Here is a 12,569-nt window from a genome sequence, read left to right on the forward strand (position 1 = left end):
AGATGGAAACCCTATCAACAGGTAAACAGTGATACTCCCACTTAGAATAAACTATTCTCCATCGATCCCTTTGTCCCTTTGTAATATTGTGAAGCTTTGGTCTTTTCTTTCTGTCATTGGATGTTGGTAGGTTTAGGTTTTGTGGTAGGGTTGCGTTTACACAATGAGTCATTACGCTGCCGCCCATAAAATCCTGGCAATTCACATTTTCCCCCACATCTTCTTTCACCTTACATCTCAATCACCATCTTCTTGCAATGTCTTCAGAAACGACCTCCACCGTCCCCAAGACGAGCTTCCTAGGCTTGCCATCGGAACTGCGCGAGCAGATCTACCGCCACTACTTTAAAGCTGCCGGTGGTTACGTCTACGATGCTGCGACCGAGACTCTTAGGCAGACTGATGGCACGCCTGTCGACATCGCGCTTCGGTATGCCTGTCGCTCCATCGCGTACGAAACGAGAGATTACCCATTTCAACTCAACTCCATCAAGTTTTCCACAGTTCACCGCGATGACTGGCAGGAGACAGCTGCTATTCACACCTACGTCGTACTCTATCACCACTACCTACAAATGGGTTTACTAACTCATCTGAGAGATCTTGTCACTCCCGACATGTATGAATGCTCCAACCACAGTCATCGGGAGTATATGCCTGCAATCAAGAGAGAAATCGATCGGGTTATTGCTTATATATTAGAGATGCCCAGAACAAATGTATTCAGTGGGTGCGAGATGTATCGGACGGACGGAGATCCTCCGGGTGATGATTACTGGGCTGGCAGTCTGCCAACGATGAACAGGAAGTTTAAAGACAAGACCATTGTTTTCAACGACACAGTTGCCTACCTCCTACGAATACTTGCCAAGAGACACCCTGATCAATTTGCTCAAGCTGTTGATGTCATGCTTCCTGGTTGGCCAGACTCGCATCCGGCCTCTGAGGTCCTCGACCTAAAATTCGAGCCCTGGGCGATCCCTTCTCATTCCGAAGCCATATCGATGGCTAAAACACTACGGCTGGAAGGCCCGGTCGATTGCTACACAGAATGGAGGGTCAATGCGGACGCAGGCTTGGATGACCCAATGTTTACCGGAACAAGATACCAGTACCGCCAAATGGGTTTCTTTTCAGCAACCGCTGTGGCCATAAGATTTTTGAAGCGGATTCCTGAATACCAACGTCTCAACATGCGGAAGCTAATTCTCGACGAAGATCGCCCTGCTGTAGGTCTTGCTATGTGTCACGGCATCGGATTAATTCCCTTCTGCAAAGAGAATACAAAGCTACATATTGAGCACTGCTGGAACCTATGGACGACACTTCTTTTGCGAACGGAGCAACGCTGGATCTCGAGCTTGACCATGAATTTCGAGTTGTCGCCCGAAAAATACCAGGAATGGATAGACGATGATTCCGATTTTGGGCCATGGACATTGCACGAGGCCAGCAAACAGAGGTTTTCTAATATATTTCACGCATGGTGTATGAATATTCTGGATGTTGTAAATTCCGGTATGCCCTTACAGTCATACACAGTCATGATTGAAGGAGACCCCGATCTCAACCTCTCGACGCTTGCATTCCACGATGTCATGGCACGCAACATTGCCTGGCTAACACTCAATACCGATTGTGTAGCGAGGGGTCTATTTGCCCCTCCAGACCATCATGACTATCCTTTGATGACGAGACCCTCTATCGAAGGAAGCGACTCTTCCGACACTAGAAGCTCGCTCATTCAATGCAACTTCACACTTGATCAACCGTGGGATTTGGAGAAGATAGTGGAGGAGTACTCCGTTCAGCGCCAACCCTATCGTCCCTATCGACCGTGGGACAATATCTTGGATCCTGGTTCTGATGATTTCAGAGTTCTCACTGACACGCTGGACTACAAGAAGCTCCAGCTTTTGTGGGTCGACCGAAAGCCGAGATCAGAGGACGATCTGGCTGCAAAACAAGGAAGACAGTGATCGCCCCACGAGCAAAGTTTTTCTCGGGCGGCGCTGCACCTATTCATTGGGAAAAGTCGCCGAGCTTTAGGGTTCAATTGATTGCAACTGCGTGGAACGGGTAGTGCTCTTTGGAACAAGTAGAGAATAGATTGTTAGCTTTCTACAGTGCAATTAGTAACTAGAAAATTTATGCTCTACTTTCTATGACTCTTGATGCAGGATGCCGAGGGCATATTTTTGCTTGACCGTGTACCAAACACTTAGTAATGTTTAGTCTTGATTAGTAGAAAATTGTGTTAGAATTTTACTCGCGAGTCCAACGTTGGTGCTGATTGAATATAGTAGTCTTTATGCCAGTCACTTTTATCAAACAGTTCAGGTACTGTGGTCTAGTTGGTTATGACATCTCGTTAACACCGAGAAGGTCCCCGGTTCGAGCCCGGGCAGAACCTCATTTTTTCTAGTTTTGCCGCTATCACCTAGTGGGTCAATGCCAAGGCTTTAGCGAAAGGAAACCCTTTGCGATACCGGCTAGCCCAGACAATCACATTCAGCAATGCCTAATGAGTTCAGTTCCCTTGTTGTGGATTCCAATCAGCCATGAAATGGAAAATAGACATCAAAGGTAAACATGGCATGGGAACAAAAAATAATTATGTTCGTTTGGCCACCAAGGTATCATTCAAGTTCCGAAGTAGGGTACTCTACTCTTGGCAGTAGATTAATAATAAGCACAGGATTAAATTTCCTAGGCTGAGAAACAGGACGTCGGGTGTAAGCTTCACGATACAGAGTTTGCACTGGTTGGACAGGCTTGTCAATGATACGTTCAGTGACATTCTGTAACGGAGAAGAACTTCATGGCGAGTTATGGATGGGGGCGGCATCCCAATCGAGTCATTTCAGTACTTCACATACTGAAGTTCGATTCCCCGCATCTCTCCGGACTGGACCTTGGATTCACCATGTCAAACAACAGCGCCAGCCGCGTACTCTCCTAGATACTAAACAAAACCCAGTCACGTTAAGTCCAAAAGTGATAAACTCCATGTCATTTTAATTACAACAGAGGTCTAGACTATCTATTGTTCAAGAAATACACAATGGGGTTTCAGTGAAAAACATGTCCCCTTCGACCAAAAGCTGCATTGACCAACGGAAACATAAGTCGTCTACCCATACGGCTGAGGCGTAGCTGCAATTCAAACAACCAAGCTGGAACCTGTCGCTTTACGGAAACGTTGTTCATAATTGCATGCCCATGTTGACTAACTCAAGTTAGATACCGTTGGTGTGTCTTAGAAGGGGGACGGGATGAACGTACCATGGACAGCCTTGACCTGGGTGTATGCAGACAAAGCGTAGGATCCAAGCTCACGCCCGATACCAGACTGCTTGTAGCCTCCGAAAGGAACACCCCAGTGGGTGTCCTGAGAGCTGATGATCTACATGTAAAAGTTAGCGGTGATCTTGGTGGTCTCTGAACGCTTGCATGTCTTACCCAAACGGTTCCAGCCTGAACGCCCGCGGCGACACGGTGAGCCTTGCGAAGGTTCTAAGTGAAGATGGCAGCACCTAGGCCGTATTCGGTATCGTTGGCACGCTCAATCGCATCGGCCTCTGTTGAGAAAGGCGCAATAACGACGCAAGGTCCAAAGATCTCCTCCCGAACAATCTTCATATTTGGCTTGACATCACGGAAGACAGTGGGCTGGATGTAGAAACCCTTGTCTCCAGAATGAGCACCACCAGTCAGGAGACCGGCTCCTTCTGACTTTCCTGACTCAATAAGTGACAGGATCTTCTCGTATTGTGCCTTGGACACCTGAGGACTGTGTGTGGTGTTCTCCAAAAGGATCACTAATAACGGTGGAAGACTTGACTTGTTCGTGGAAAGCCTCGAGGAACTTCTCGTAGATGGTATCTTGCACAAAGATACGGGATGTGGCTGTGCAGATCTGTCCCATGTTGCCTAAACCTTGTCAGATCATGTATCACAGGAACAGTGTCGGAATCTTTGACGTACCCATGATGCCGCCGTGAGACTACTTGACCGCTTGCTCGAAATCAGCATTGTCGAAGACAATGAGAGGGCTCTTGCCTCCGGTCTCGAGAGTGACGCTCTTGAGGGTCTCTGAAGCCTTTTTCATGATAGTCTTTCCGGTGATTGTTGAGCCAGTGAAGGCAATCTTATCGATACCAGGGTGGGCAGTAATGGCTGATCCAGCCTCGGCTCCATAACCGTTAATGATATTGACGACACCGGCGGGGAAGCCAGCCTCCTTGATCAACTTCGCTAGGTATAGGACTGAGAGAGGGAGCCTTGAGCATAACGGTGTTACCACATGCAAGTACAGGCCCAAATTCCAGGCTGCCATCTACACCAGAGTTTTAGTTTCTGTTTCTTTCAAGTCACGGATGTTGAATTGGGTACCTACCATGACGGGGTACTTCCAAGGAATGATCTGTCCGCAAACACCTATTGAATGATTGTCAGCCCCTTGGCCCAACTCAAAAGACATGATGAGCAGCAGCCGTGAATTGGGAAATATTACCGACAGGCTCATGGCGAGTGTAAGCCCACTTGTCAAGGCCGAGGTTGATCATCTGACCGTGGTTCTTGTCGGCCCAGCCGCCGTAGTATTGGAAGACAGAAATAACCTCGGCGGCATCCTCGGTCATGGCAGCAGTGTAAGGCTTGCCATTGTCCCAGCTGTCAATTGTGGCCAGGATCTCAGCATCTCTCTCCGCCAGGATAGACAGCTTGAGTAGAAGCTTGCCACGCTGAGCGGTATCAAGATCCTTCCATTCAGGGTTCTCGAAAGCCTTGCGAGCGGCCTTGACAGCGATGTCAATGTCCTCTTCGCCGGCGGCTTGCACCTCGGTGATTGTATTCTCGGTGGCGGGGTCGATCGCGACAATAGTCTTGCCAGACTTTGCCTTTACGAATTCATTGTTGATGAAAAGGCCTGAGTGTGTTAGATCTTGGCGCAAAAGGTTGGGATAATTCAGTCCTCAGTCCTCATTCCTTGAGGGAGGGGAAGGCCTGAAGGCAGGGGTGGCTAGGGTGGTTGGGAACAGACCAGTGGGTTGGGTGTACTAGCAGCCGTTGGGGGCAGTAAGTTGAACTTCGAGACTCATTTTGGCGTCGGGTAAGAGATATTCGATAATCTGTGAAGGGGATGACAAAAGACAAGGTTGAAAACCAAGGTCTTTCTTTATTATACCTTGGTAGCCAAGGGAGCTTCGTACTGCCTTGTCGCGAAGCTCCCAGACTTTGGAACCTCATTAGAAGCTAATACCTCCATTCTTCTCCGCAGACCCCGTTTTCAGTAATTCAAGCAACATCGTGATCTACTAGCTGTGGAAATCTCGCTATAGGTGTATTGATGCAAAGGCGAGAGTACTGCAGGAATCTGGGGCTCGTGTTTTAGATCATCTTGGGTTGCTGGAGAATGACCTTCGAGCTATTTTCTCATGACCAAATCGGCTTTATTACTCATTGTCATTGTTCTTATTACACAGTATCGGCTCTTGGCTCAATGACAGGCGTTTATCTCAGTAACTATGTGTCTAAGTGTGTGAATGATAGTTCCTGTGAACGTAATCCGGGAATTAAGGGGATAGGGACGTCCAAGAGGTAAAGCTTGGCGGCAAATGGTTGCGTATCGGCTTTACTAACGGTAATTCACCGCGCCTTGTTCAAAAACATTCTTCATTGCAGCATCTTGTGACAAGACAGAGTAGACAACACACCATAGAGACTACGGTTTCACCTGACTCATCTGACTCCAAACCCACTCGCTATTGTAAACAGCTTGTCCAGGTTCGATTCAAGAGTTAACCACTCTACATGGGGGGATACGAGAAGACGTTTGGGGAATAGGTGTGGAGGTCTCTCTCCAGTATGGTATGCTACAAAGTAATAAGCTATCAGTATCTAGGGTTCTTCTTGATACAGTGGTGAAAGCGGATCTAGTCTAGTGACTTGCACCTGTGTGAGATGATGGAAGCTTAGCGCTGGGGTAATGGTGGTTCGTTTGTTCAGCAAATCGCCGAGGGCTCCGAGGCGAAATGACACAAGACCACACAATCTCCCTCGCGTTCAGCTGGTAATTAACCATGTAGCAACATAGACAGTTGAATACCTAGACCAGGTCTAGACCTCGCAACAATACCGAGGCGTATTTCCTCGGCCCGGGCTTTGGGTTGGTAGTAGAGAGGCGTCAAGTTAGCTGATCTGGCGATGGTGTATCGCCGATAAGGAGTAAGCTATTCGGTCTTTGATAGCTGCGTCGCCTTACCTGGCTTATAATTCGTAGGTCAAGTAAAAAAAAACTAAGTGATATCAGGATCGTCTAAAGGAGAACAGCTTATTAACCAGCGTGTTCGAGTTGCACCGTGGCGTGGATATTCTAGGGTAGATTTCATGTCAGCCTCCCCCTCTACTCATATCCGAGTCAATTACAACGGAGATAGCACTATTGGAGAGTTTAGTAGCGAGGGCTTATGAGAGTCTAATGATCAGAGGAATGACTTTGGTGATACGTGAGCATTTTGAACGAGTATAAACACTAGCGATTATAAAAAAGAAAGAGTTGTTATCCGTGCCGATGAATAACACGAATGGTGACCTGGAATAGAAGAGTTTAATCACAAAGAGCTGAGTTATAGACAAGTCAATCCATTTTGAAGTAGGAGTAGGAATAGATGTTAATTGCCGTTGTATAATTTCTGACGCAAGTTTGCCCATGCTACCTATCTAGCCTCACATCAGACACCAGCGTGTGAGATCCCTGTCCGTCTATCTCTCCATACTCTAATAAGCGTAGTACAGAGTGCTCTCGTTTTCCGACTGCCTGATCTTCTTGTTGTCCTTGATCAGCCAGAATCTCATTGCCCAAGCCCCAATTGCAGTCGCTACACTCAGCGCCGCGCTCGAAGACATGGCCATAGTGTATCGAGGCTCGTCGGATGAAGGCCACATGTAGGGCGTCCAGATAAAAGAAGCAACCGCAATGCAGTTGACAATAGCGAGTGAGCATGCTTTCTTTTCCCTGGTCTGGGAGCAGGTGGCGGATACCCAGCCGAGGATGATACTGTTGACCGCGTAGGTACCGATGGAGAAGACACACATGGCAACTGGGGAGCTCGTCAGTGATAATTCAAGAATCTTTGGAGGATACTTACAGTATCGAGCACCTGTATTGAGAGTAGCACATCCAAGAATGAAGCCAAATACCGCAACAGCCTTCGCAATAGTAATGTGCCTAGAAGATCAGCATCTGTCATCCATCAGTGTCGAGAGAAACTCACCATGTTCTCTCATTGAACCGCCCCGATGACCAGGACCAAGCAATTGAGATCACACCAGCAATCAGATATGGTGGACAGGTCAACACAAGTGTAATAGTCTGGTTAAACCCAAGTGTCTTGACGGCTGTCGGGAAGAAATTCTTGAACCCGTTTGCTCCGAGATGACAATGCTGCATCACCACAAATAACCACACTTTGGGATCTTTGGCAGCAGAGATAATACCCGACCAGCTAGTGGACTCGCCTGAGTTCCCCACAGTGTCGCGCTGAGTGCGTTCGTGGGCTAGTTTTTGTTCTTCCGGCGTGAGCCAGTGAGTGGTCAGAGGTTCGTCAGGCAGGACGAAGAAACCCGCTATGGCAACCACGAGAGTCACTGCGCCTTGAATTATGAAGAGCCATTGCCATCCTGCCAGATTGGCCTAAAATTATTAGTAATTATAAGCTAAACTTGCCCGAAGAACGTACCATTCCGTCCATCTCGAAGATACCCAGTGCAATTAGCCCAGCAAACGCAGTGGCAAGAATGTTGCCTGTATACAGAATAGAGATACGTGTCGCAAGTTCTTTTCGTGTGTAGAATCGCGCAAGGATATACAATGCACCAGGGTAATAAGGCGCCTCTGTAATGCCAAGGAAGAATCGCGTAAGTAGCAAGCCGGTGTAGTTTCGGCTGAGTGCTGTGAGGCCGCTGATGATGGCCCAAACAGTCATGCATGATGCCATCCAGATACTCGGCCTTACACGAGTAACAACCATATTGGCTGGAATGCCAACAATGACATAGCCTGCGAAGAGAATAGATACACAGGTTTGATATTGGTTGCCTGTCAGTTTCAGATCCTTTTCAATTGTGTTGAGGCGGGCTAGGGCGATGGCGTTGCGGTCCTTTCCATGTCAGATTGCCGATGATTGTTTCGCGGGTGTTGAACAGGTGCTTACCAGATAATTGAGCCAGTACATCAACCACAGTATAGGCATGATCCACCAATCTAGCTTCTTAACAAGCGCGATCTCTCTTAGGTCCGTCTTCTCATAGGCACCCGAATAGTCGCGGGCCTGAGGGGCTGTCTTGAGGACTTCCTCAACCTCGTCAAACGGTTCGAGCGGGCCATCACTCTTGTCATTTCTGTCTCTCGAGTGCGTAGTGTTCATGATGGAGTCTCCGTGGTGATGCGTACATAGAAGACGGCATCAGATGATAACTTACTTCCCTCCTTTATACGTTTTTCTGTTGACACAAGGACTCAGATCTGGACACCGTACATCTATGTTTCATTGCATATCATGTGGTTGTCAGGGTGGACCTAACAACACAGTTCAGCCAGTCCCGATGTTTTCTTGTCGTAATTCCTTCCTCAACGGACAGTTGGAGTGGACGGCTGCATTAATAGAATGGCGGTAATTGGTCATCTAATTAACTTTTGAGTGCCAAGGTCTACTTGGCAGGCGGGGTAAAACCTAATCCATTACCTTAAATCAAGCTTAAATCTTGGGTGCGTATGGAGCTAGGGCAGTATTGGAAGGTCAAACAATCGCGAGTCAGCAAATCTCATTGGCGTCTTTGGTAAACTTGCTGGAATTGTCCATATCTGAGTGATTCGCCATCAGCCAAGCCAAAACGCCAAGAACCATTACCCAGGGGCCGACAGCGCGGCCTGTGACGATGGTTTTCTCTCAGAACCAACCCAAATAGATGTAAATGCAGCCCATTTAATCGCTCACCGTCCTTCGGGTCGATGCTGTCACGGACCTGAAGTGCCATACCAGTGGCTTTCAAATAGCACATCTAGTCCATGCAGTGAAGAGATCCTCAGCTCCGTGTAGCAACTCTTGGCAACACGCCAAAATTGGAGTAAATATTCTACGTTCATCAAGTCATGTGCGACACATGATCTGCAACATGGTCCGGACAGGCAGGGAGGGTAGAGGTTGCACTAGGAAAATGTGCCCAGGATCAATATGTGGTTGAGGTGAGGCTTATTTAAGATAACATCCATGTTACTTCAAGGTGAACAAATGATTAGATGGTAAATATGTATTTGACCGTTGATCCAGCTATACTAACAAATAACCATGTACCAGACAGCTACCATCTCAATATTTATACAATAGCAAAGCAAAACAAAGTATGTAAGAGATAAGATATGTGCAATGAAGCCAAAAATGTGGCTATGAAGCCCCCTGTGCTTCCAACAACCTCAAGACCCGCAATGAGATCTTTTCTGAAGGATACCCCTTCTATGTCACTCTACGCTTAACGGAGAGCGTTTACAACAGCGGTGTAAGCGGGCTTAGCCTGGTACTGAGCGTTGAAGAGGAGGCTGTCCTTCTCCTTGCGCCAAGAGTCCTTGTCAGAGACACCCCAGACAGTAATACCGACACACTTGGGAACGTTAAGGCAAGCCTTGGTAACGGTAGCGTAGTCGGCAGCAGGGGCAGAGCGGATGTCAAGCTCAGTGATGGCAACCTCCTTGACACCAGTGGAAGCCATCTGCTGGAGAGCAGCCTGGACACCGTTGGCGGCACCGGGGTCGAGATGGGTCTGAGAACCAATACCGTCAATGGGGATGCCCTGGGAGACCCACTTCTTGACGTGGGCGACCATACCAGCCTTGAGCTTGGCGGCGTTGGGGTCGTCAATGCTGTAATCGTTGATGTACAGCTTGGCGTTGGGGTCAGCAGCGCGGGCAGCGCGGAAGGCGATGCCAACGAACTCCTCACCCAGAACCTGAGTGAAGGGAGAGTCCTTGCGGAGGGAACCATCCCAGTCGAAGATCTCGTTGAGGACATCCTGCTTCCGTTAGTACAAATACGTGACCCAAAGCGATTAGACTGAATACATACCCAGGCGTAGACCTTGCCCTTGAAGTGACCAGCAACGTTCTTGATGTGGTTCTCGATGGCGTTCTTCATCTGGGTCTTGTCCTTGATGTTGTGGACCCACTGAGGAAGCTGTAGGTGCCAGACGAGAGCGTGACCTCGAACCTTGAGGCCGTTCTGGGAGGCAAAGTTGACGACTTGGTCACCGCCGCCAAAGTTGAACTTGCCCTGCTGAGGCTCGGTGGCATCCCACTTCATCGAGTTCTCGGGGGTGACCTGACCGAAGTCGGCCTTGATGATGGCGTTGTTCTGCTGGCTCTGGAGAAGGTTGGGGTCGGTGATGGTGCCATAGTAGAGCTTGCCCTTGTTCTTGATCAGCTTGTTGATGCTGTTCTGGGCCTGACGAGGCTCGATGGAAGCAGGCATGGCCGCGACCAGCGAGGCGGTAAAGAGGAGGGAAGAGAACTTCATGGTGACTGTTGTTTGTGTAAAGGTAAAAGAAGATAGTAAGCAATTGACCTGCAATGGGAATGAATGAAGAGGTGCTTTTGTTTGTATGTGAGAGTGAGTGATGGATGCCAAGTGCCAAGAGAGCGGGAATGCAGGATGTTAAATATGTCAGATCTCAGTAGTGGATGGCTCGATCGTCGTCCATCGATGTTCGAGCCATTCGACTCTAAACAAGGCCAACAAAAGCAAGTCTATGCGCGGGGTGGAATTCTTCCGTAAGAAGCTACAACTTTTCCCTTCTCAGTCAACCGGAGACTGCTTCCGATTGTTTCGAGGAGATTGTCACTATGATTATCATGCCGCTTCCCGAACTTCCAGGGGTATCAATATTCTAGGCGGTTCTAGCCTCCAGCTTAACTGGCCAATTTGTCTCCCGATCTCCAGATTTCTTGGGGACTTTTGGTACTGGGTTATCTGGGGTGCATTGAAATTGTGGATTCCCGCCTTGGGTAAAGTAGGCGCGTCGGATGATTCATCAGGCTAAATGCGTGATAAATGCATCGTCACAATGGGAAATGATGAGATGAGAGTGAGACGACTCTCGGCAGTTTTGTTTACTTGGCAAAATGGAGAGGGGAAACAACTACAACAGGTCCAATGTCTGCTTGCAACTCCCTGTTCACTTGACCCATTTGTCTCGGGTATTCTGAACCTAGTTTAGCTTAAGGGCTTTGGCTCATTTCGGTTGATGTGGACAGTCTCAGTTGAGAACACGATCCGATTGATGGTCCGGGCCACGTGGAGACACATGTTTCACGATGACTTAAAGGGGAAGACTTTCTAGATTTTTTCCAGAGTGAGACTCATCTTGGTTGAATATTGTTCCACCAATGATAATTTTAGATGTAACATCATGAGCAAGTGAACCTTGCGAGATGTGAGATTGACGTAGCACTGGGGAAATAATGGAATCTGGCTATATGAAGATCTGTAACTGTTAACGGAGATAGTCACGGAATGAGGAAAGGGCGTCAATCACTATTGAGGTTGTGGATTATTATGCAGAAATTGACGACTTAATCAATGAAGTAGTAATTTGTGAAGTCTGTGCTAACGCTAATAGAGCTGTCAACGGATTCAGGCTATTGCTCATTAGTGTCTGTGCGTGTGTCATTTTCTGAGCTGAGGTAGTATTCCCAGTTAGGGATACCTACTAGGTTACCAAACACTTAAAGCTATGACTCTTACCCTACAGATGAAAATACCATTGGACTTTACTGTCAACTGTAGTAGCATCAAGTAAGAGACAGTTCTAGAATAAGAGAGTGGCTCTCTCTATGAATAAAATAGACTACTATTAATTAACTAAGATTGATAGATAGATTCTCTCTCTTTATTTATAATGATTAATCTTTTTCTACTTTTTACATCTTGTAACTTAGAATTTCACCGTATGCCATAATAACGTATGCCAGATCTTGCCTGTTTCTATTCCATGGAATGATGAAATAGCCATTTCGCAATCGTATACATCATAATATGTCTAAGTATCACCTGCCCTACTCTTGTTTAACTGTCTCAGCCTGCGCCTTAACACAGCATCAGTAACCTGCAAGAGCAATCAGTTTTTGATGATTCCCTAAGAATAAAGCCCCACTACTTCTCAGCACAATTACTTGAGTTTCTATCCGTATATCCGATCGTAATGCACGTGATGTTCAATGGACTAAACTCGCCTATTGGAAATTCTTTATCCTCAATCTTCAGCCTGGTACATTGCCTACGTGTACTTATCGCTATTGCAAGTCGCTCAGAGCCATGAGTTATAAGAAGTATTAGTAAAACTGCTCTCAGCTCTGATATTCGATTGTTAGTAACTCTAAATATTTAATATAAGTTTATTTAGTGGTTGGTATAATTTTAATAGCAATTTTACCTTTCGCTTCCCTGCGTTAAAATATAAGTTTATGTTAAGTCATGAAACCAAGGCTGTCCTCCGAGAAGAATATACCTAGACTTTAA

General features: G+C 47.2%; 4 protein-coding genes across 4 annotated transcripts; 1 reads left to right on the top strand and 3 right to left on the bottom strand.

The window, feature by feature from the left end:
• Positions 1-257: 257 nt before the first annotated feature.
• FPSE_07989 (uncharacterized protein) lies at positions 258-1,979 on the top strand (the record flags this gene model as incomplete). The annotated part of the gene is made up of 1 exon (XM_009261107.1): positions 258-1,979. The coding sequence occupies one exon, from the start codon at positions 258-260 to the stop codon at positions 1,977-1,979; it is 1,722 nt and encodes a 573-aa protein (XP_009259382.1).
• Positions 1,980-3,133: 1,154 nt separating this feature from the next.
• Positions 3,134-5,102, bottom strand: FPSE_07990 (uncharacterized protein; the record flags this gene model as incomplete). The annotated part of the gene is made up of 8 exons (XM_009261108.1): positions 3,134-3,156; positions 3,286-3,406; positions 3,463-3,516; positions 3,604-3,793; positions 4,011-4,339; positions 4,400-4,440; positions 4,517-4,901; positions 5,091-5,102. The coding sequence occupies 8 exons, from the start codon at positions 5,100-5,102 to the stop codon at positions 3,134-3,136; spliced, it is 1,155 nt and encodes a 384-aa protein (XP_009259383.1).
• Positions 5,103-6,780: 1,678 nt separating this feature from the next.
• On the bottom strand, positions 6,781-8,429 carry FPSE_07991 (uncharacterized protein; the record flags this gene model as incomplete). Its single annotated transcript, XM_009261109.1, has 5 exons — positions 6,781-7,103; positions 7,152-7,231; positions 7,278-7,696; positions 7,743-8,162; positions 8,217-8,429. The coding sequence occupies 5 exons, from the start codon at positions 8,427-8,429 to the stop codon at positions 6,781-6,783; spliced, it is 1,455 nt and encodes a 484-aa protein (XP_009259384.1).
• Positions 8,430-9,531: 1,102 nt separating this feature from the next.
• On the bottom strand, positions 9,532-10,568 carry FPSE_07992 (uncharacterized protein; the record flags this gene model as incomplete). The annotated part of the gene is made up of 2 exons (XM_009261110.1): positions 9,532-10,068; positions 10,122-10,568. The coding sequence occupies 2 exons, from the start codon at positions 10,566-10,568 to the stop codon at positions 9,532-9,534; spliced, it is 984 nt and encodes a 327-aa protein (XP_009259385.1).
• Positions 10,569-12,569: the final 2,001 nt, after the last annotated feature.

This window comes from Fusarium pseudograminearum, chromosome 3 (assembly GCF_000303195.2).
Source record: "Fusarium pseudograminearum CS3096 chromosome 3, whole genome shotgun sequence".
Taxonomy (NCBI): Eukaryota; Fungi; Ascomycota; class Sordariomycetes; order Hypocreales; family Nectriaceae; genus Fusarium; species Fusarium pseudograminearum.